The 25,162-nt window shown below is 39.0% G+C and overlaps 1 protein-coding gene across 1 annotated transcript in view; it reads right to left on the bottom strand.

The window, feature by feature from the left end:
- Positions 1-25,162, bottom strand: part of TTC29 (tetratricopeptide repeat domain 29) — a 204,947-nt gene that overhangs the window by 91,926 nt on the left and 87,859 nt on the right. The window contains exon 7 of the mRNA XM_034772973.1: positions 24,455-24,540. Coding sequence (XP_034628864.1) covers positions 24,455-24,540 — 86 coding nt within the window. The remainder of the gene's footprint in view (positions 1-24,454; positions 24,541-25,162) is intronic.

The following is a 25,162-nucleotide window of genomic DNA, read 5'->3' on the forward strand; positions in this document are numbered from 1 at the left end:
CATTAACATGACCTCTTCTATAATCAAAGGATTACAGCTGCCACCAAGAAACATATGATCTTAATTTAATTTAACACTGACATCATCTGTATTGCATAATTTCCCTTTTTCATCCATTTTTTTTCAATGGGGATGAGGAGGGAAGGCATATAAAATGAAATCCCATTCTTTCCTCCCTCCCTCTTTGTTCCTTGACCCAACCTATTACACACATGAGGACACAGGAAATCTCCAAAGACTATCTATGGAAATACTTTTTGCACATTTCCAAGAAAGGATTAGTGAATGTCATTTACCAGACTGAAGGGGGATGGGAGGTGTAAAGGGACATATGACAGCACCTTACCTACCCCACGATGCCTGTCTAGGGCAGTTTATGTTGTGGGAAAAGAAAGGGCACTTTGTATTAAGAGCTCAACTCTCTTCATCTGGTAAAGTAGAGGGTTCAAAGAAGAACAACATCTGTGTGCCAAGCATCAGTGAGCATGGATTTCAGCACTCCTATTGTTGCTTCTACCACTCAGATTTCTTGTTGTCTACTGTGCATGTCTGGTATAGGCCTGAGTAGGGGTAGTTGATCCAACCCTCCATGGATTCTCATTCTATTTTTGAGTCATCTAAACTATGTATGCACTGGAAAGCAACATTTGCCAATGTGTATTCTGCACTATTTCCTCTTCAGTACCTCATCAACAGAGCTTCATTCTTCATATTCAGCAGTATTACTTCCTGTGTTTTGAAGAGCATTGTGAATTGAAGCATTGAAGCAAATGAGATGTCAAAAAGAGAACAGATGACACTGGTCATAAGGCTCGTAGCCCCAGCTTGGAATTCTCTCTTGACTGAGTGTTTGCTCAAATTAAAGTCTTCAATGGTGCAGAATTAAAGAATTTTGGGGTCCTGTCAAGGCTGGCCCACAACATTTTGGCACCTGAGGCGGGGAGCTCAAATGACGCCCCAGGCCCCCTCGCTTGGGCCAAAACTTTGAAAGGTCTCAATTCTGCCTTCTTCCTGTTCTGCTCCTCTCATGGTACTGCTCTGTTACCTACCCCAGTAAAGGAGAACTAACAACTTTAAATGCCTTGTTCAAAAATTTTAAGTAACACTTAACTTTCAAACGCCTGAACAGCAAATGTAACTTTTCTTGTCTGTATAGTAAACACTGGCATTTTTATCTGTTTGAATAATCAAAGTGGTGCTTTCCGTGCCTTCTTGATTGCAAAGATTTGAACCGATTCCTGAAGGTCCACAGTCTGGGCCAGCTCATGCTCTGTTGAGATGGTTACAAGGCCGACCAGCCTCTCCTGTGTCATTGTGGAGCATAGATGTGTTTTTATTAACTTCAGCTTGGAGAAGCTGCGTTCTCCACTAGCAAGAGTTACAGGAAGTGTTAGAAGTATGCGCAGAGCAACAAAAGCATTTGGAAAGAGGGTGGTCATTTTATTTGTGCACATATATTCCAGAACAGCCTTTGGAGTTGATCCTGCTGAAATATATCTTGAAAGGGCTTGCAGTTCATCACCTAAATCACTCGCATGAATATCACACGTCATCATATGTCAATACTGTCTCTAGTGTCCTGCATTGCTGGTGTACGTTTTCTTCAGGTATAGTGAGGAGTTTGGGAATATCATACAACATCCCAAATATACTGCTGTGTTCCTTGAGCTGCATGAAATGTTCTTCAACTGACTGTATTTGACAATCTAGCACCTGGTTAAAGAATTCAACTTTGAATTGTTTTTTGGGGTCTCTTATGGGATCATCCCGTGCCTTGTAATCAAAAGGTCTTCTTTTTTGGTGACTCTTGTGTTCTTGAATGGGTGGGAAAATAGCTTCATTGTGAAGTTCCTCTGCCACCTTCTGTGCACTCTTCAGAACGTTTTGAAATCCCTCATCTGACTGGTAAGACTGTAGGTATGACTTTGCTTTGTCCAGTTGTTCTGTTGCTCCAGATATATCAAGGTCAACACCTTGGAGTCTCTTGCTTACAACATTTATTTCAAACAGTATGTCAGGCCACAACACTAAGCTACACAAAAATTTGAATTTATGTATGTTTCTGGTGATTCCATTTCCCTCTGCCACTGTTCTCCCATGAACACCACCTATCATAGCATTATCCTCCATAATGGCAACTATGGCATCATCTATCTTCCCAATTTGGTGTTTGATAGGATTTATCGCCTCCACTCAACTTTCCCATCGTGTGGCACTCAGTGTTTCAGTATCAGAGAGGATGTTCCCAGATGTTGCTTCAAAATTTGGCATCGATGAGTTGATGCAGAGAAAAAAAAATACATAGATGCTTTGAATTACATTAAAAAATTCACAAAAAGAACAGGAGTACTTGTGGCACCTTAGAGACTAACAAATTTATTAGAGCATAAGCTTTCGTGGACTACAGCCCACTTCTTCGGATGCATATAGAGTGGAATAAATATTGAGGAGATATATATACACACATACAGAGAGCATGAACAGGTGGGAGTTGTCTTACCAACTCTGAGAGGCCAATTAAGTAAGAGAAAAAAAAACTTTTGAAGTGATAATCGAGATAGCCCAGTACAGACAGTTTGATAAGAAGTGTGAGAATACTTACAAGGGGAGATGGATTCAATGTTTGTAATGGCTCAGCCATTCCCAGTCCTTATTCAATCCTGAGTTGATTGTGTCTAGTGATGGCATATATCACATATAGGTTCCTATCCTTGTAACAAAGCCTGATGCCAACTGTGTCCACATATCTATTCAAGGGACATATTCATAGGACCTAATCACATCAGCCATACCATCAGGAGCTCGTTCACCTGCACATCTACCAATGTGATATATGCCATCATGTGCCAGCAATGCCCCTCTGCCATGTACATTGGCCAAACCGGACAGTCTCTACGCAAAAGAATTAATGGACACAAATCTGACATCAGGAATCATAATACTCAAAAACCAGTGGGAGAACACTTTAACCTGTCTGGCCATTCAATGACAGACCTGCGGGTGGTTATCTTACAACAGAAAAACTTCAAAAACAGACTCCAACGAGAGACTGCTGAGCTGGAATTGATATGCAAACTATGCAAACTGTAGTCCACGAAAGCTTATGCTCTAATAAATTTGTTAGTCTCTAAGGTGCCACAAGTACTCCTGTTCTTTTTGCGGATACAGACTAACACGGCTGCTACTCTGAAACCTGTCATTAAAAAATTCAGCAGCCTCACTAGAAGCTGATGCTGCATCACTGACCACCAAGTTCAATGAATGGGAACTGCATGGGACAAAAAAAGCTCGAGGCTTTAACTCTCGGATCTGTGTCTGCACTCCTCTGTTCTTTCCTCTCATGTTGGCACCATTATCGTAGCCCTGACCTCTCATGTCAGCTATTGCAATTCTCGTATCTTCCAGCTTTTTAAGAAGCACGTTTATCATACCAGCTCCTGTAGTATCATCAATGTCAATGAATTCTAGAAAATGCTCTCTGACAGTCACCATTGCAGGAACATTTTCACTAGGTTCTGTTGTTGTTACAAAACACACCATTAAAGTCATTTGTTCCGTATGGCTGATGTCAGGTGTGCAGTCCAGAATAACAGAGTGATATCTTGCTGACTTCAGATCTGCCACAATCTTCTGTTTGACTTTTGTTGCCAGAAACTGTATGATCTCCTTTTGAATTGTTTTTCCAAGGTAGTGGTGTGTGTACATTTCTTGGGTGGTGACTCTTCGATGCTCCTGGAGTACAGCATCAAACTCAGCCATCAGCTCCATAATTTTAAGGAAGTTTCCATTGTTTGGCACATACAGCTGATCTGAAGTGCCACGCAGTGCTAGGTTTTGGGTAGCAAGCATTCTCACAATGGCAATGAACTTTTTCAGAACATTTTGCCAGTAAAGGGACTTGGATGCAATCTTCTCTTGATGCTGATCATCTATGGTGGCCTTTAACCTTAGTCTCATCTCAAGCTCTTTCCACCTATGGAATGCTCTAGTGATTTGCTGCCTTCTCATGGCATGCCAGATTTCTAGTTAGAGTTTTCCAGTCCTTTGTTCCTGTAGAACCCAATGTGGCTGGAACATTAGACTGGAAGAGTTTGCAACAAAAACAGTATGCAGCGTTCTAGATTTTTGAGTACATAAGCCATGGCCTCTCCACTTTGTCACCATTGGGGATTTCACACCAGTAATGTGTTGGATGGAAACTTCTATTTTCATTGTCTTTGGGGAACATGACATTTTTCACTTGCTGTGGCCCATGACGTACAACGAAGTCCCAAAGGCTACTGCTCAAGTGGGTCCACAGTCCTGGATCATCTAGACTTAAGGAACTAAACTCAGCAGCAGCTGTTTCTTGTGCCTCCACCACACTCTCTCTGATCTACACTTTTCTTCAGGAATGTGCATGGTTACATCCATTTGAGATGGAGATATAGATGCTGCAGTAGCTGCTAGGTCACCTGCACTCTGACTAACTGGAAGATCAGGCATCTCCTCACCACTCACATCCTCACTGGGGCTAGAAGGCTCACCATAAACAATTGTGTCTATGTATCTCAGGGGAGCTCCTTCCTGCTTAGATAGAAAAGCTTCCTTTGCTTTCTTTCTTTTTCTGAATGCTGCCCCAGAAAGGCGTTTTCTTCTTTCACTCATGACTGGCTCTCATCACTCAATTGAAGGGGACAAATAAGCAGGCTGGTAGTAGGGCCTGAGTGAGGGAAGATATCAGCATCTTAAGGGACTAACTGGCTCCTACTACTTCAGTTGACTGCCTGTTCTCCTCAAGTAGGTTCAGTGAAGCAGCAGGAAACAGGAAGCTCCCTGAGAAGCTGGTGTTAATCAGTTCAGGCTCCTAGGGGTGCTAGAGAGGTACATAAGAGGCTCCTCCTCCTCTCTCTCCCTGCAGCTCCTGCTACTTTCTGTTATTTCCTCTCACCTTTTCTCCTGCCTGCCTGTTATGTCTCTTGTGCCCTCCTTTCTCCAGGACAGCACTCCACTATCTCTGTGCATCTAGAGCAGACAGAATGCATATGCACCAGCAGCAGACACAATTTTCTACACTCTGGGTCCTAGTGGCGCCCCCGTGCCCCACAGTCTGGCACCAGGGGCGGCTGCCTCAGTTCGCCTCATGGTAAGGCCAGCCCTGGTAACTCTCAAAAGAAAGTAAAGCTGCTCCCCCTAGGAAGAAATCCTTAGAGAAGGCGGAAGTGGTAACCTCTCTTGCACTCCCCAGAGAATGGTTTTCCCACCTGGATTGCTGAAGCCATTGCTTGTACAAGGAGGTGCAATGGGCACTCATAATTCTCAAATGTCTCCCATTTGAGGGATGTTACTTATTTTGGTCCCAAAGTTACATACATTCCACACAAATTTGGTATGCTGTCACTTACATTGTTGAAAACTATTTAAAGCTATCCAAAATAAAGACTCATGCAACCGAGGTTACAGAAAGAGCTATTTACACTAAAGGAACTAATCCTGTAGAATTTTAATTTTCCTGTCTGAATAAGTTTTTCTGTGTCCCTCATTTTGGGTCAAAGTCCCACACTGAGCCAAAGCCTCAGCTGGTGACATAGGTCCACTGAAGCTGATTGGTACCAGCTAAGGATCTGGCCCACTGTGTCCCATATTTGGGACTTGGCAAGTTGAGAAGTGTGCCTGCCCTAGTGGGATGAATATGGCCTACTTTATTGTACCTCTTTCACAAAACAGGATTCTTAAGAGATAAATATTTGTGTACGCAATCCCAAATTGCACATAAAAGATCTGCAAAAAAATAAACCAAATAAATCATGAACATGAAGAAGGGAACAGACAAGATATACTGTATGGGTCCACCTTAGACTGTTTCCCCAACTTCTGCCACTGCAGATCTACCACATAATGAGGTGAATCCTCAAAGGAAAGGAGATGTGGAATTGTCCCTGTACTCTGTGTGCCCAGTGTTCACTCAAGCGGAATATGTGAATGGAGCCTGAGAGCCTCATCTATTGTCAAGGTTTCACTAACAGCTGCTGGGGAGGAAAAACATCAGGAGGTACTGTGTACTTAAAGAGACAGATTAAGATATAGGCACTATAGACTCATGCCAGAACCCCAGGTCCTGGAGTCATACGATTATATCAAAATTGTAACTTTTATTTTAGAAAAAAGCATGTGGCCTTCATGGTTGTAAAGACAAGCTTGAAAACATGACTCAAGTGTTACCAATGCCAGAGTCTGCAGTTAGCCTGAAACAACCAGCTCTGAGAAGAAGAGCCTCATGCATCTCACAACTGGATGTTAACTTCAAGACCTACTTTTTTGATGGGAGGCATCCTGCCAACACCACCCAGGAGAGTATTTGTGGCAAGAAAATATCACTGCAGAAGTCCTGACCCATCCACCCACCCAGATACACTCTGACTGCTGGGGTAAATACTGGGGAATCCCTGTTGTCTCACCTAGAAAGTGAAGGGGTCCCCATGTGGCTGACCCATGCCACAGGGAAGTCCATATCCTGGTGTGCCTATAGCACAGACCGCCTTAATCCAGCCCTTGTATACCTCTACAAGGGGATCAGTAGTTTGGTTAGGTGATAGTAAGTTAATAAAACAAGTAGGATGTGAGGGATGTTGATAAAGTGGGGTGGTGGTGCGAGGAGAATGTAGCTGTTTAGAGCCTGGGGGGATCGCACCAGTGAGGGGACTTGCAGCTGAACGTGGTGATTACTGGGGTGCCATAGCTTGGAGAAGACACTGATGAGTCAAGCAGAGGATGAAGGGGAAAGGGCTGAGACAGGGTTGGGAAAGCCAGTTGGCGGCTGATAGTGGGCAAGCACGAGGAAGGGTCAAACATTAGCAAAGGAGCTGGGGTAGGCATTTGGAAGAGGGAACAATGTTCTCATTGTCTTTAAATGTGTACACGTCTGCTCAGACCTAGAGAAATTCACACTATCCTTCCTTATACAAATTGATCTGTCACTTGGCAGTAGCTTATTTGTAGGAATCAGGTCAAGGAAATAATTCCACTACTAGCTACACTCCTTCTTATAATAAATAAATAATAATAAATGGAGATATCCTATTTCCTAGAACTGGAAGGGACCTTGAAAGGTCATCAAGTCCAGCCCCCTGCCTTCACTAGCAGGACAAAGTACTGATTTTGCCCCAGATCCCTAAGCGGCCCCCTCAAGGATTGAACTCACAACCCTGGGTTTAGCAGGCCAATGCTCAAACCACTGAGCTTCTTAGCCCATCTGTGCTGAGGACATGGATGTCTAGAAGAGGATGTTCAGTGGCTATGAAATCACAACAGTCGTGGAGGAGATAAGTCAATAGGGTTGGAAGGCCATATAGTAACTGTACATTTGTGTATATCTGCTGCAATGCTGAAATACCCACAGAATTTAGTCAACTACTACAAGTACAGCAAAGAAATGGATTTTACTTCATTTTTACTTGAGAGCATGAAATAAAAATGCATTTTATGATAAAATACTATGCATTGCATACTACTTAGCATGACTTTTGGTAATTTCCTTTGCAAGGAAAATGCAAGCATGTTCTATTTTCTCACATTTTGTGTTTGCATATATATAAATGATATAACAAACTGGACTAGACAGGATAATCTATACTGCTAATGTACATTACAGAGGTTTATTTGGTACCTGCATGAGTTTGATTGATGAATTTCCTGCTGACAAAACAAAAGAGCAGAAGGTAGGGTTTATGAGGTTTATAGAGTTATTGGAGGGGTTTAAAGTGGGTTTTTAAAAATTTGCTTTGTACAAAAGGTTCTGAGGAAGGCAGACTATTGAAATGCATGAACTTGATGTTGCTAGGTCCATTATAACATCTTTTCAAATAAAGATTGATACTTTTGTACTTTTGGAATCTTGTGGAATGAGTTCATATTCTATGTGCAGTTGAACTGATTAAATTATTGTACAGTTCTCAAAATAAGAGGATATAGCTATTTTCTCTTTGTTCTGAACCACTGAAAAAGAAAATATGAAGTAAAATTAATGGAAGAAAAATCATAATTGAAGTGTTGATTTTGTCATAAATCTCTTCTTAGCCTGTGCTGACCAAGATTACTGATGCCTTTATCTCAACCTCCTGCAACTATATGACTCGAAACATTAAGTGCTTTCTTTGAGCAAGAAAAGCAGCCTCGAACACAAATACATTTCCTTTATCAACTTAGACCTCTCTTTTGCCTCCTGTGATATGGTGGACAAATCTCATACTGGATCAGGGCAAGAAAGGGTTAGTAATCTCCCCTGCACACTAGGGCTAAAGTCAATGTGACCCACAACCCTTGCCAACAATGAGAGAACACTAGCGGGAGGAAATAAAAAAGGCAGAGATCTTGGGTCTGAGACAGAAAGGCTGAGGGATGAGTAGCTCTTAACTAGGCACCTTAGGAGCAGCCAAATCTGGAGAGAAAACTTGGACTTGGCTTTAGGTTATCTTCTTATTAATGTATTTGTTTGAATGTCAAATCGCAAAATGAGGATGAGTTTTGATCATACACAGTGTCTCTGGACTGCATCTTACAACAGGTGGGGAAAGTTTCCTACTCATACCTATGTTTTCCATAAACTTGGAATTATCTTTGACCTTGATCTTTCCTTCCCCGTATTATTTCCTCCACAACACTGCCTCAAGTGTCAAGCCTCAAGGCTAGGATTTTTTAAAACAGCAGACTGCAAGTGCAAACTCTTACCAGGATAATCACTGGACATAGACTTATGTTAAGACACAGGACAGGATGAATATTTGAGTGAACAGCATTTCTGTTTAGAAAGGCTGGTTCTGAGAACAACATCTCTCTCCCTGGGTCTTAGCAGGTCTGTTGCAGCTGAAAGTCACTTTTTTGTGCAGAAAGCAAGCTCAGTCTATATACCACATAAATCCTCAAAATAGGGCTGAAGTGGTCACCCTGATGTCCTTTGCCAAATAAAATGTTATTTATGGTTGTACATTTGAGAAAGAGGGAGGCACATCATCATAATGCATTTGAATCACTTTTTTGTCTATTTTTAATTCTGAATCAACATGAAAGCTTGTAATTTATAAACAAGTTTTTTGCTTGATACTAAAGCACCAAATATAGTAAAACTGTAAATCTGTTCAAACAACACACACATACCCTTATGCTTCAGAGAATAAACCATACCAATTTTATTCACTAAGTATTATATTACTAAAATGTGCTCTCCTAAACTTACAAGTTGTAAGTACATGCAAGGTGAATGATTTTAGCCACTTGAATCCTGTTAACATCAATGACAACTGTATGGCTAAAACCCCACACAATCCTTTGAACATTTAGGAGCTTATGTTTCAGGAACACTAGAGGAAGGTCTCCTCATCCCAATAACAGTCCATAATGATAGGCACTGTGGACAAGATCCACTGCTCAGTTACTCCAATTTTACAGCAATGTGACCCCACTGATTTCAGTAGAGTCCCAACAATATCAAACAAATACATTGCAACACTGGAGAATCTGTCATAATACCTCAATAGGTATACCTTGATGTCCTCTCACAAGGAAGAAGGCAGTGTAGGAATATGATATTAGAAAGACCAAGGTACAAAACAAGATTAAACTAGCTAGAGATATAAAGGGTATCAAGAAAACATTCTATAAATATATTAGACACAAGAGGAAGACCAAGGACAGGAGAGGCCCGTTACTCAATGAGGCAGAGAAATAATAATAGAAAAAGTGGAAATGACAGAAGTGCTAAATGCCATTCCCCCCCCCCCCCCATTTTCACCAAAAAGTTTAGTAGTGATTGGATGTCTAACATAGTGAACACCAGTGAAAATGAGGTAGGATCTGAAGCTAAAATTGGGAAAAAACAAGTTAAAAATTAATTACACAAGTCAGACATCTTCAAGTCACCTGGGCCTGATGAAATACATCCTAGAATACTCAAGGAGCTAACTGAGGAGATATCTGAGCCATTAGTGATTATCTTTGAAAAGTCATGGAAGACGGGTGAGATTCCAGAGGACTGGAAAGGGGCAAATATATAAAAAGGGGAATAAGGATAACCTGGGGAATTATAGACCAGTCAGCTTAATTTCAGTACCTGGAAGGATAATGGAGAAAATAATTAAGCAATCAATTTGCAAACACCTAGAAGATAATAAGGTGACAAGTAACAGTCAGCATGGAATTGTCAAGAACAAATCATGTCAAACCAACCCAATAGCTTTCTTTGACGGGTAGCAAACCTTGTGGATAGGGGGAAAGTGGTAGATGTAGTATATCTTGACTTTACTAAGGCTTTTGATACAGTCTTGCATGACCTTCTTGTAAACAAACTAGGGAAATACAACCTAGATGGAGCTACTATAAGGGGGATGCATACCTGGTTTGTAAACCATTCCCAGAGACTAGTTATCAGTGATTCACAGTCAAGCTGGAAGAGCATATCAAGTGGGGCCCTGCAGGAACTGGTCCTGGGTCCAGTTCTGTTCAATATCTTCATCAATGATTTAGATAATGGCATAGAGGGTACACATATAAAGATCGTGGACGATACCAAGCTGGGAGGGGCTACAAGTGCTTTGGAGGATGATATGGAGAAATGGTTTGAAGCAGATAGGATGAAATTTAGTAAGGACAAATGCAAAATACTCCACTTAGAAAGGAACAATCAATTGCAGACATACAAAATGGGAAATGACTGCCTAGGAAGGAGTACTGCAGAAATGGATCTGGGGGTCATAGTGGATCACAAGCTATATATGAGTCAATAGTGTAACACTATTGCAAAAAAAGTAAATATTCTGGGATGTATTAGCAGGAGTGTTGTAAGCAAGACACAAGAAGTAATTCTTCTACTCTACTCTCTGCTGATATGGCCTCAACTAGAATATTGTGTCTAGCTCTGGGCACCACATTTCAGGAAATGTGGACAAACTGGAGAAAGACCAGAGGAGAGAAACAAAAATGATTAAAGGTCTAGAAAACATGACCTATGAGGAAAGATTGAAAAAACTGGGTTTCTTTAGTCTGGAGAAGAGAAGAGAAGACTGTGAGCAGACATGATAACAGTTTTCAAGTACATAAAAGATTGCTACAAGGAAAAGGAAGGAAAATTGTTCTCGTTAACCTCTGAGGACAGGACAAGAAGCAGAATGGGAAATTTTAGATGGACATTAGGAAAAACTTCTTAACAGTCAGGTAGTTAAGCACTGGAATAAATTGCCTAGTGAAATTATGGAATCTTCATCATTGGAGATTTTTAAGAGCAGGTTAAACACCTGTCATGGATGGACTAGAAGATAATACTTAATACTGCCTTGAATGCAGGGGACTGCACTAGAAGAACTCTTGAGGTCCTTCCAGTCCTATGATTCTATGATATGAATATATGGTGATAAAGGACACAAAAGTGAGACTCTAAGGTGAGAACTTATGTTGGAAAAATGACTATCCATGTTAACAAAGGATTACTGCTGCTATCAATATTTTATCAATTTGCTCTTGCAAAAAACATGACAGGAGGATACTAATTTCTACTACTGTAACTTTAAAAACATAAAATACAATTCTGCTTCCAAACCTGCACTTTAAATTGTTGTCAAATTTTATTGGAAATACATTTAATTTGATTTCTGACAATCTAACCCTGTTTAGCCATTTCACAGTCGGTGAGCTGTAAAGATGTTTCTGCCTCATTTCCAGTTCTTGAACATGATTTAGACAATCAACCGCAACATTAGTCAAAGAGAACACTAGCTAATGATTTCTGACAAGCGCTGCAGTAACAGGCTAAGACCCAGACTGGGCAGCAGTATCTGAGGGTATTTTACTGGAGCCAACAATAGGTGCTGGTAGATAGATGATGCAATGTGCACTTAATGCCTCTCATGCACTTCCAGAAAAAGCACATAATTCTGACATGGCAGTAAACAGAATCTTTTTCTAGACATATTATGCAGTTAAAATAAAAACACTGGTGCTTCATGGGCATTTTAATCTGCAATTCAGTAAGAATACTACAAAAGATGTCACAGAAATTTATATTTTGTTGATTTTTTAAAGGCAGCTCACACTACTACTGTATTTAAAAACATTGGGTCAGACCACAGGAAGGAAAATTTACCAAAATATTCCATCCTGGAGTTTCCTTTCATTTCTTCTGTTTTGCGGTGGGGTTTGAACCCCACACAGAAGAAAAGGGAGCTGGTCTCCAAACCTTTTGGAGGTGACAGGATCTTCCAAAGGCAGTGTCACCAAAACAAAGGACCTATGCCTCCACATTGTCTTCGAGGCTTTCTGCTGCAACCGCTCCTATAACCCTATTAAAGCAGAGGTTCCATACAACAGAAGGTCTCTCCAGGAAAATTACTGCAACCCAAAGCTGCATCAATTTTTCTTCAGATTTTCAGAGGGCTGGGAGTGATATATGTCCTTCTGACCCTGGTTTGCTCCATTCTTATGTATTGTGATTGATCCAGGCCAGTTGGGTACAACAAAGTAGTCGAAGGCAGATATACTGGCCACTGGATTAGCAGTTTTCTGTTCCCTGACTGACCAGAGCAGGGGCTGCTCCAGGCTAATGAGAACACCTGACTCCAATTAACCTGCAAAGAGTCAGGTGAGGCCATTACGGTAATGTGAACACCTGACTCTAATTAAGGCCCTTTTTGATACTATAAAAGGACTCACTCCAGTCAGGCTAAGGAGAGCAAGTACAGTTGAAGGGCTGGTTAATGAAGACACCCTCAAGTCATTGGTAAGGGAGCCCTAAGGTAAGGGTGAAGAAGGGAGAAGGAGGAGAGCTGTGGGGAAGTGGCCCAGGGAAATGTAGCAACTCTGGCAGTGAAAGGTTGACTACCAACAGCTGCTACCATTAGGGTCCCTGGGCCGGAACCTGGAGTAGAGGGTGGGCCTGGGTTCCCCCCAACCCACCACTACAGGAACACCTCCTAGGAGGGGAAGACAAGCCCCTATCAGAACAAGAGGCTAAACTGTTTTGGTATTAGGCCATCGGAGCAACAGAGACTGTGAGGGTTCTCTCATCAACCTCCTTGCTGGCTTATGATGAAAAGGGCTCAGTAGACTGTATCCCTGGTCCTAGAGAGAGAAGGGCTATGTGGAGGGTTGCAGTGAGCCTCTAAAGCTAGCATAAACTGCCTGGAAGCGCGAGGACAAGGTTGGAGCTCTACCACAGTATGAAATGCCCTCTAAATGTGGATCAACAGGACATAAACTGTCTCACTATACTGAGCAAGCAACCAATCAAGCTCCTTTTATTTTATTTACTAAGTATACTTCTAATATTTAATTTTCAGTATTATTTTTCTGTTTTCTGGAGCCAAATCTTGTGATCCTTACTCTGTTTTCACCCAGTCCCTACATAAGTAATTTGTGTGTGTGTGTGTGTATCCATTTCATCTATCAGTTTTTACACTGATTGGTTAAGTGTCTACATGCCTACAGATCTACCTGAGTAAGGGCTAAGCAAAATCTGAGTAGGGGTTTTATGACGTGGCTCCTGCTGAATGATTACATGGACTTAATTGCAAAAGTCTTACATGGAAGAAGTCAAAAAGCAAACAGAGATTATTTTTAATGTACTTATTATGGTAGAGCCCGCAGGCCCCAATAAGGATCAAGGCCCCATTCCTCTAGACATTGTACAAACAAGTGTGAAGATACAGTTCCTACCCCCAAAGAACTAGCAATCTAACACCCAAATCCTGAAAACATTTATGCACGTGAGTAATGTAAAGCATGTGAGTAGGCACATTGAAACCATGTGTTTCAAGCTATTAATGTGCATATGTGCTTGCAGGATTAATGCCTTGGAAAGAAGAAGAATATTCCACAAATCTCTTGCTGACATACATAATGTATATTACATAATGTAATGTATATATTTTGGCAGAATAGATTCAAATTGATAGGATGTAATTACAAGTAATTTAGCATCAAAACTTATTTCAAGGGGTGACATAAAACTCCCACTGACTTCAATGGGGCCAAGATTTCACCTCATATGCTTAGCATTTTGCTGCACAAAACATTCATTAGGTGATTAAATAAAGGTTAATTATGGTCACTTTTCCCCTCTAATATTTTGTTATTGATACTCTTCCTTATGCTTCTTTCTTCATCAGTACTACTATTCCTTGTCATAATTTTCTGTGCTGTAATCAGCACTAACAGTAACTCTTAATTCTGATTCTATTTCTGCATTGGATGTATCAGTTCAGTCATTTATAAAATAGTCATTTTATAATCTCCCTTACTGAACCTCATATAAGGTCGGACTCAATACAAAAATATTCCAAACAGTTCCCTTAGTGCAGAAGTCTATACATGCCTCAAAAAATCCCAGACATCCTAGTATAGTATTTTTGTACAATTTGAAATCTTCATTGCATGAGCCATTACTACAGCAAAGGTTGTTGTAACCCTAATTTAGAACTGGAATGTAATGTTTTCAAAACCAGCCACTTCGGACATATTTCTTCGAAATAAAACATGGTATAACCGTCTGGAGGGAAGAAACTTCATCTGTTATCCTTTAACACTGATATAAGAGGAAAAAACAATTTATGTATCCTTTCCATCCTGACAGATGTGACAATGGCTACAAACACTATGCCTGCCAAGAGCTTTTATCAAGTATGTTATAACAACTAGTAATAAGTGTAAATAATAAATGGCTACGATCTTATGGGAAACAGTGGCAATACTAAACAATTTTTGGTGCTTGCTGATGGGGGTCTGCTAGTCTTGGAATTCCCTGGCTTCCCAGTAGACTTTTGGCCTGACAATAAACAACAGTTTAATACTTTATCTAATCCCAGCCAGGAGGTGAGTTCAACAGCAAGCTTTTGCAGATGTTCACATCCAATAATTTATCCATAATTGATGAAACAGGGAGGTCAGATGTAATGGTTGCTACTATTCCAGCAACAAATAAATGGTTATTGACAAAACAAGCCAGTGTGGCGCTGAGTGCTGAGCAGTGACAAGCATGAAACAGTGCTGAGACAGAGGTAGTGATAAGAATACAGCCCTTCATTTTGAAAGTGCCTGAATATGATGTGTGGCGTAAGGGCCACGCTGACACATAAGCAGATGGAGGTGCTTTCCTTGTAAAGGAAAAATGAGCTTCCTCAAGTACATACAAGACGAAGTCAGACAGAGGCAGAGAAGGAAACAGTGAGAGAGGGGTGGACAAGACTGGGGACTTGGGTAAGTACAAATGCATGAACTGTTCAGAAATGCCTTTGTAGAGCAACACTGTGATCCAGATGTCTGAATTGCTTTTATCACATAGCTATGTCAACACTAATATACCTGGCTGTCAAATTGCTGTAGCCTCCTAAGACCTTAATATCATAGTGTATGCATGTACATGCTTCAGTGCCCATAACTCCTTACCTCTGAGTTTCTATCAATATTCTGCTTAACGCTTATTTATATCTTTATTTCTATCCATAAAAATGTGTTTATACAATAAAAATCTTCCTAAATAAAAAAAACCCAATCAAAAATACAAAGTTGCATTGTATAGAGAGGAAAAAAAATTGGAAATAAGCTAGGAAAGCATTTAATAAAATTTAAAATGTAATTTAAAGAATCTAATTTCTCTGTGCAGATATGAAAGTTAAAGGCAAAGTTCTAATTCAATAGGAAACCTTGCATTTTTTGTACATCTTAACCTATATACGAAATATACCGAATGGATTAATAGACTATATTTTTATTGACTGAATAAAACTTGAGTCATTTACATGCAAATAAAGAGTTTAAATCAATTCTGCGCATCCATTTCAATGCTAAAAGATAATAATTTTACAATGTTTACTGTGTAATGTTCTACTATGAAAAACAGTAGAATGAAATGGTGGCCATTATTGCTATATGTAGTCGTAAAAAGATTTCAGAAAGAAATATTTTAAATATTAATATTACTAAAATCACTTAAAGCACTAAGGAATGTTAAATCGATTTATTTAGATGTACAATTTACTTCACACTTTGCTACCAATTCTTTTGATCAGCTCTAAAATAATATAAAAGCTGAAAGTAAAACAGCAAAACAAACTGCTGCTAGCAATGCCACAGCAAGCTTTAGGGTTTTATAGTATAAATTGGCATATTGCAATGTTCTAGCTTTTCAAGTTATTCATCTGTCAAACAATAAATGTTTAAATTCTTTAAGTCTAGACAGTAGACCTTCCCCCTCACTCTTGTATAGCTGTTATGATTCCAATCCAGCAAAAACTTTAAGCTTGTGCTTAAATACATGAGTAATCCCACTGAAGTCAATGGAATTACTCACGTGCTGAAATTTAAGACCATGTCTCAGTAAATGAATTGCTGAACTGGGGGCCTGATTTATAATAATTTAAGAAACTAATCATTATAACAGTTTGTTCATATTCAATTATAATATTCTTTTAAAATGTCTGCTCTTTTCATGTTAGATATATGTGCTATGGAAAATGTTTGAAATCAAACTAAAAAGCCTCCTCAGAATTTAACGATATTTGCATTTCATTAAGAAATTGAAATTTGCCTTATTTTCATGAAAATCCACATACTGTTTTGAAGTTTTCACACAAAGTCAATTTCAGTTAAATTAAGGTGGATTTGCAACAAAAACGTACAAATTCATGGGGTTTGTATGATTTTTGGTGCAAATCCTCCATTTCTCAAAACATGCAAAAAGCTCAGTTTTTGTGGGTATCTAATCACCTGAGAAATGAAGTGTACAATTTTTCACAAAAACATTTCCAGATCTTTCTCAGCCCTGCACACCAGAGTTCTTACATTTCTGCTTTTTAATAAAAAGATTGAGCACTAAATAACTCACTCTTATATAGTTTTGTATTTAATTTTACTTTTTTATCCTATGAGAATGACACAGATTGAAACAGTGTCTGGAAATGGAAGCGTGGTGATTTTTAACTAACTGCACCAGAGAACAGTTTCACCATAAGTGGCAGAAAATGTCCCTTAATGTACCTATTTTGACCCATGGAAGGAAACAATTGAGATTTCAAAAGCCTCAAATGGGACAAAATGGCTTAATTGTGGCTTTAAACTGCTACAAGCTCTGCGTAAGGGGCATGGTATAAAGGGCACACACAATTTGGCTCCTGACTCCCACCGTGATAATAGGGGATGGGGAAAACGTAATCTGCGCCAGCCTTATACTTAGCAATGATTACATCTTCTGCTGCACTGGCTGACGCATAGGGTTTGTCTTCACCACAAATGAAAGGAAAATTCTTAACATGGGTTAGCTAAACTGTGTTAAGTAACTTGGGCTGAAACAGCAGTGAAGACACAGCATGGGAATAGGAGGGCTCCATATACTTTCTCGCTCCCTTGCACGTCAGAATAGCTGGTGTTATGATTGTGCCTTCAATGATCAAACACATCAGGCAGTTTGATATTACAGCTATGTGAACCTTCTGCAAGGAAAGTGAAAACCAAGTAAAACTCTACTAGCTTCATGTTCAAACATGAAAGCTAAACCAGCTACATTTTGTGAAAATTATTTAGATTGCAAAGAATCTTTCACTGATTATCAGGAACAAATTTTTGTTATTTATTTCCAGTTTGGTAGCACGAAGGAACCCAGCCATGGTCCTTTACTGTCTTTGCATAACTATTAATTCTTTGTGTGCATGTTTTGTAGTTTCATAATAAAACTTGACAATCAAAAATCTTGGGTACAATAACTATGTGAAGTCTAGGCAATCATATGCAATGCATAAAGGTTAATGAAACTCTAGGTTTGGAAACTTAAAGCAAAATTGCACAGATGTGACACTCACAAATAACAAAGCCAGCAAGTTTCACACAACATTATCTGATATCGAGAAATATTCAGTCTTTTAAACTTCCTGACACCTGTTCATTGTGCCGATTCCCCTACTGCCTGTGACACAAATTCCCCAACAACAGATACTGATGGTCATGTAAACATGTTTATGCTGAAAGGTTTATTTATTTTAGATTAATCTATCAGGATAGGTGGCCAAGACTATAGCTCATCATCTTTTTAGTCTGGGGAAGGGGGGAAATGGGGGCTTAAGTGATCAAAACTGAGAACTAAAAGAGACATGAGTCTCCTACTCTTGAGAAGCAACCCTGAGACAAAAAAGTCAGGCAATTAACTGTAAGAAGGGATGTTTATAAATGCTATTATTTTCTGCTGTATCAAGGCTTTCCAAAAGCATGATAATTTTCTGATCTAGTAACATGCTTTCAGTATATTCTATTTTTCTTGTTTCCCATGGCATAATATTTTTATGTTAATTCTAATTTTTTTAACTGCATCACTTTTAAGGGGGTTAAGAAGTTGGAAATAACCAAAATAACCACTTCGGCCAGAAATAAAAAATGTGAGAATAAGCTAATGTCATTAATATGTAGGTATACATCATCAATATGTACAAATGTACCAGCCTCTGGAGTAAGTGTATCCCAACCTTTCTGTATGTGAGGAAACTAAGTTTGGACATAAAAGGAGGGCTCAAGTGTTCAAGCTCTATACGAGGGGTGACCCACCATGCCAAGTAGGCTTCTTATTTCTTTGTTTATTATCCTTTTGTTTATTAGTCTATTAGTTCTCAATTGTAAGTTTTAAGTCAGTTAGTTAAGTAAAATTCTAAGTTAGCTTATTTAGTCTTTTATAGCTCTCAGTTCTTTAGTTTCTCCTAAGCTCCTAAGTTCTTGAGTAGGAGGTCACTCAAGAACTGAGGAACCTGGACTGAACTCTTTTGGCATGCCAGAGGCGAGGCTGGTCCTTTGTCTTTTACCACCAGATTATCAAGGAAGGGTTTGAGTATATTAATCAAAAGTTTATAGTGCATAATATCACATGTACATCTAGAACAACATTGTTGCCTTTGTAACTCTGATTATTTTACCATTTAATTACTATATCATTTATCTCAATAAAAATCTTTAAGGCTACATTTGTCTAAGTGTGAGCATCCTTGTCTTACATTCCGAGAGTCCTTGCAAACTCTGTGTAGCCTGATTCTGGGACAAGAATCTTATCTTCTGATCAGATCAACTGGTGAGTTTATAACCCATATTATCTAAAATAACAATATTAACCTCCTAAAATCAGGAACAAAGGACAGGGGAACCATAGATCATCTAATCTGAACTCCTGTATAACACAGGCCACCAACACCACTCAGCACCCATACACTAAAACCACCCACTGAAATAAATCCAAAATATTATAAACCACAAGAGACTAGATTATTATGTGCCACAGACAGAACAAGAAGTACTGAGGTTCACCAGTCCCTAAGGAAATGATTAAATGAGATATACTCAGCTTATCCTGGCATGTGACCTGCACCCACATGGTGCAGAAGAAAGTAAAACAAAAACAAAAATAAACCACCCTAAGTTCACTGCCAATCTGACCTGAGGGAAAATCCTTCATGATGCCATGTATAGTGATCAATCAGATCCTGAGCATGTCATCAAGAAGCAGCCAGGCAAGCCCCTGAGAGAAAGAATCCTCAGACACCTCAGAGCCCTGGTACATTCTGCCCAATGTCCCTTTTCCAACCATGTCCATCTCTGATGCTTCAGAGGAAGGAGTTTAAGAAACCCTCCCAGAATACACTGGGGGAAAAATTCCTTCCTGCCCCTTGCTGGTGGCCAGCTGAAACTCTGAAGCATCAGCTTTAAGAACATAAGTATTATAAGTTTTAATCATGGGTGTGATATTGTGCCATAAATTATCATGTTTCTTTTTGCAGTGTTGAATGTCACAGTCCCTATATTATTGCACATTAAAACATACCTTATATGGAATATAGAATTTAATATCCATTTTATAAGGATTTTATTTCTGAGTGGTCCCTATTGTGAATGCTTAGACAAGAAATGTACATAATGTACACTGTGATTTTCAAGGGGAGTTAAGGTAAGAGAGTTAGGCATGTGACTATAATTGAAAGTCAAATCGGGTGCCCAACTCCTTAAGGCACTTTTGAAAATCCAGCCATAAAATCTACATTAACTTTAAAAAACCATGTCAAATATGCAATAAGATACTTTGTCATATACAAGATTTCTAATTAAAATATTTGTAACAAATATTTGGTTAGCAATACAATTTTGAAGAGAAGCATCTATAGCAAGACCTACTGTCAAGTTAGTCTAGACAGCAACCAGCTAACCTTTTCATGGCAAAATCCAAAGTAGACTTTTATATTTTAGACATTTATACTTTTTTCCAAGCATGGCAAAAGTAATTAGACACAATTATAAACCGGACATTGCCTGACACACAAAAATACCACAAAGATGTTAAATGGAGTTAAGTCTCAATCTTGCAAAGACTTACGTATTTAACTCTACACACTTGAATAGTCCCACTAAGCTCAGGTCTGGTTTACACTACAGAGTTAGGTCGAGGTAAGGCAGTTTACATTGACCTAACTCTGTTAGTGTCTAGACTAAAATATTCTCCCACCTATGTATCTCTCCCACTACACCAACCTAATAACTGCACCTCTGCCGGAGGTGTAGCGCTTAGGTCAATGTAGTTGGGTCAACACAGTGTCAGTATAGACATTGCGTTGCTTACATCAACTGTTGCTGCCTTTCAGAAGCCATCTCACAATGTCCTACAGTGACAGTTAAATCGCTGCAAGCACGCCTGGTGAGGACACACACCACCGACACAAGCAGCGTAGTGCAGACATGCAAAAGCAATTTAATTACTGCAGTGGCTGTACATTGAGGTAACTTAGGTTAACTTAATATTATAGTGTAGACTTGTCCTCAGTCTTTGCAAAACTGAGGTTACACATACCAAATAAATAACACTGGTCTATAATTTTTGAGAAGTCGTCTGCTTCAGAGATAAAATGTGCTATTTATTATGTATTTTGATGTGCTGAATTCAAATATGACAATTAAAACAACTGAGTGGCTACTGTTTCTAAGATATTTAAGTTTTTACATTTTATGTCTATGTATATTGTGTAGATAATAGAGTTTTAATCATAAATTGTAAACCTAGGTCTTTTCACGTGTTTATGGTTGCTTTACATGATAATATTTCACCTGTCCTGTTTATGTAACACTTTAAAAATCAGCAAAAGGGTTATATAAATATATTTTGCAGCCAAAATAAAGGTGATAGGCTTTCTTAACCATAGTGGTTATACTGCGCTTTTGTGATGCAAAAGTCACTTCACCACAAACATAGCAGAAGTTATCTGCACTGTTCACACAAGTACGAGGCATCTCTGCTCACTTTGGCTAAACAGAAATGTGTCCCTTTGCAAAATCAAACACTGACAAATAGGAGAGCACGACACTGTATGATTTCTAGAGCTGATATAGGGCAATTTGTTCAGCAGAGTGATGTAAGCTTCGTTATGATTGCATCATCCATGACTTCTAGGAATAACACGATGCAATTCATATCATGTATGATGCAATACCATCTTCAGATTGCATCATTCATTGTTTTGCCTAAAAAGCAAGTACTGTCCAAACCCAGTCATAGATTTATTCATAGATCCAGTCAAAGATGTATTTTAGTCATTTCTGGTTTAAATTGAGATCCCTTCCCTTTATAACTCACTTATCCTCCGCCATTCCCAAGTCAAGGGTTGTATATACTGACCCAATAGCATATCTTGAAAACTAGAGCCAATCAACAATTTTAAGCATCATTTTCGTTCTCAGTGACCCAGAATTAGTAAAGTTTGACTATATTTATTTCAGAAGCATTTTGGCTGTAGAGCAGTGTAATTTATCAACAATTAATCAGGTTATTTACTACATGCTTAGCAATACAAAATTCTATTCACTGAAAATATTCCATTCTCTAGACAAAGAAGCTATATTTTTGATATAACAGATTGTAGCTTCATAATTTCAACCTTTTAATTATGTGTCAGATAATGAATATTTTGAACATATGCTTCTCCACTTTGTTAGAAGAGATAATGAAAGAGAAACAAGTTTATATGCATACTGGTGTGTGTGCATGTTGGGGGAAGGGAGTGACACACTAAATAGCAAAAGGAACCAAATGGCAACAATTTGAGGAAATGGTATCTGTAACAGCTGTTCCTTTTAGATTCCCCTAGAAGAAGACTGCCTGAGGTGGGCCACAGCACAAAAGGATAAAGAAGATGAAAACTCTGATGCAAAGCAGGAAAATAACTGCTGAGACCCCTGAGTCTACACTCAAATAGTCCCAAGCTGAGTGGCAAGACCTCTTTAGCATGCTACAGAAGCTGGTGATGAACTACACATTACCATGAAGCAAACTGGCTCCTAGCAGTATTGTTTGTATGTTATGTGTAATGATAAGCAGTAGTCCTCTGGGAACAGGATGCAATGATTTCATCTCTGTAAGCATCTGAGCTCCCCTTTGATACAGAGACCATTAAATTGAGAACAGAAGGGTAAATTTTAGGCAATGATTTCTAATTGTAGAGCAAAGAAAATTTGTGCTCAATGGCACTGAAACCATTGATATTTTACTGTTGTATATATTGATCACAGTTGAGGATGAAAAGAATGCATGAAATAAAATACTACCTATTTCTTTTCTCATTCTCATGTGGGTTCGTGTTTTTTGTGTGTGTGAAAACTAACCTATTTTTCTAAATGCAAGTCTTCTCAGTTTATGTAAAGAGTTGATCTCACAATTTTATACAACATTCATAAGTTAAACTCTATTTAATATGTTTATTTTAATTAGCACACAAGTGATGAAAATATTAATAAGTAAGGATACTTAAAGTATTTTATGATCCACCCTAGTGAACCCCTTTACATTCTGTACTGTATAGGGAGTGTTTCATATTTAACAAAAAAAGGCAAATTTTGTTTTCTACCATCTGTCAGTTGTTTTTATCTGTTGATTAAAAACTATTATAAAACACACTAATATATAAAGCTGAGCATCTTAACTGAAAGAACAGATTCCAGCATCCTCCAAAAAAGCAATTATTTGACCCAGGGTCAAAAAGCCACAGGTTAGTAAATGGTCACCTGGTTTCTAACCTTTCTGTTTTAAGAAAAAATAATGCAAGAGATGGTGATGAGAAAACTCTGTCTGACAATATCATAGTCCTCAGATAATCTTGGGCTGCTTTCAAGTATGGTTTTGGCCTTTGAATGGAATGAAGACTGTGCTTGTCTTGTTGGTCAAGGAGCTTCTCCTGGTCATGAACAAATCAAGTGTCCATGCCGAATTCTTTATCTCTATTACCAGTCTTTCTGGTCATTGTTCCCATAGCTCTCAGACACCTGTTAATGCAGCAGCAGGAAGGAAAGAAAACTTGGAGTGTTTGTGGTCAAAAACTTGTGGACATGCAGAAAAATTTCAGCACAAGGAATTCTAGTCTAATCTATTATTCCAGAACCTGGAAAAGGCCCAAAAAATCCCTCTTTCTCCTTTGCCACTGCAACCACTAAATCTCACTCTGTAAAGTATTCTAGATCAGAAACTGCTCTTTCAATCTGAAATGCCTTCATTCAACTTCACAACCCAGAACCTCTGAGTGTGAGGATTTATCAGCCTATTCACATTGATTATCTGCAGTATCAAGGTAAGCTTCTCTGAACACCAGAAAGCACACGTCTATAACAGGACAAATAACATGACACCTTCTTTTCCACAGTTCAGTCAATCTGCATGTAAGAAAATCCAAGAAGCTTTGAAGAATCATGAAAAAGATAATAGAAAGTTTCTGGAACATCAAGTTATCAATCCCTCCTTTGAAGAGGGAATCCATCATCAACTATAAGCATACACTAAACAAGCTGATACTGAAGAAATCATTGCTCAACTCAACCAACTTCAACTATTATCCGGTTTCCAGTGTTCAATTTTTGAGCAAGTTAATAAAATAAACTAGTGAAGAGTCCTCTCCACGAAACATGTCTGCTGCTAGAACACTGGATCCCTCCAAACTGAGGTTAAGGCTTGGGCATGCACAGAGATGGCACTGGTTATTTTGATGAATGTCCTTTTGTTTGTCCATGGACAAGGACAAAATACATCCATATTCATACTACTGGATCTCCCCATAACATAGTTACAGTTGATCATTGAATGCTGGTGTATTTCCCTAGAGATACAGCAGCGATTGACAGAAGCATACTCGGTTGTCACTGATCTTTCCTCTAAAACTGATCCAAGAGGCAGAGATGGATTATTGGTCCTGTCCTTCCAGAATTCTCACATGTAGAACTCTTTCCTATCCTATTCACCGTCTATTCCCAGCAGATATTTCATCCAGGAAATTGTAGTAAAATCATAAAATAAATATTAAACAGTAATAAAAACTCTCCTCACTAAAAATAGCAGATCAAAATCTACCTTTATTTAAGGTCACTTAATAGCAAAGCCAAGGTAATTGCTTGCGGACAAATTATAAAATGCATGTTAAGAAACGTTAAGTAAACTCACTATTATTGCTGTCTGTTCTTCTCCAGCAGAATGATAGGCTAGCCCTAAGCAATAGGCAGCTTCTCCTTCCATCTTCTTATCACCTCCTAAAGGGGAGGAGTTGGGTTATAATAACTCTTAGTTCTAAACAAATTACACTACTACTGACAGCTCTTGAAAATAACGTACGTCATTTTTTAATAACATATGAAATTTTTCCTTATAGCTTGTCATTTATCACTTTATAACATTGATGTTTTCCATGTTTATCTAGGGCACTTATACTCAATTAAAAATAGCCACAAACATAGGAAGTACAAATGTTGTCATGAGACAGAGCACACAGTTTGTCATGCTATAAGGTTCTCTACTATGAATTGTTTCACAGCACTGCCACCACCTCTCCAAAGACAGTCACGAAACACCTTACATTTAGAGGGTCAGTACAATATCTCTGTATAGTTATTTAGCTACATACAAAACAAAACTTGGTGCAGCAGAAAGAAGTCAGGGAGACAGTTACAGCTCCCTGATTCTCAGGATAGGTTTCCACACCAGCATAGGCTAGAGCAGCCTGAAAGCTGCTGTAATCTATACTAGCCGGCAATGGTTCCAGGAAATGCTACACAATTGGTGGACAACTGAAGTACAACACATTTTGGATGTGCCTCTTCCTTATTCCAGAGACTGGAGGTGGCAAATGAGTCAGGTAAGCTAATTTGGCCCCAC

This window comes from Trachemys scripta, chromosome 5 (assembly GCF_013100865.1).
Source record: "Trachemys scripta elegans isolate TJP31775 chromosome 5, CAS_Tse_1.0, whole genome shotgun sequence".
NCBI lineage: Eukaryota > Metazoa > Chordata > Testudines > Emydidae > Trachemys > Trachemys scripta.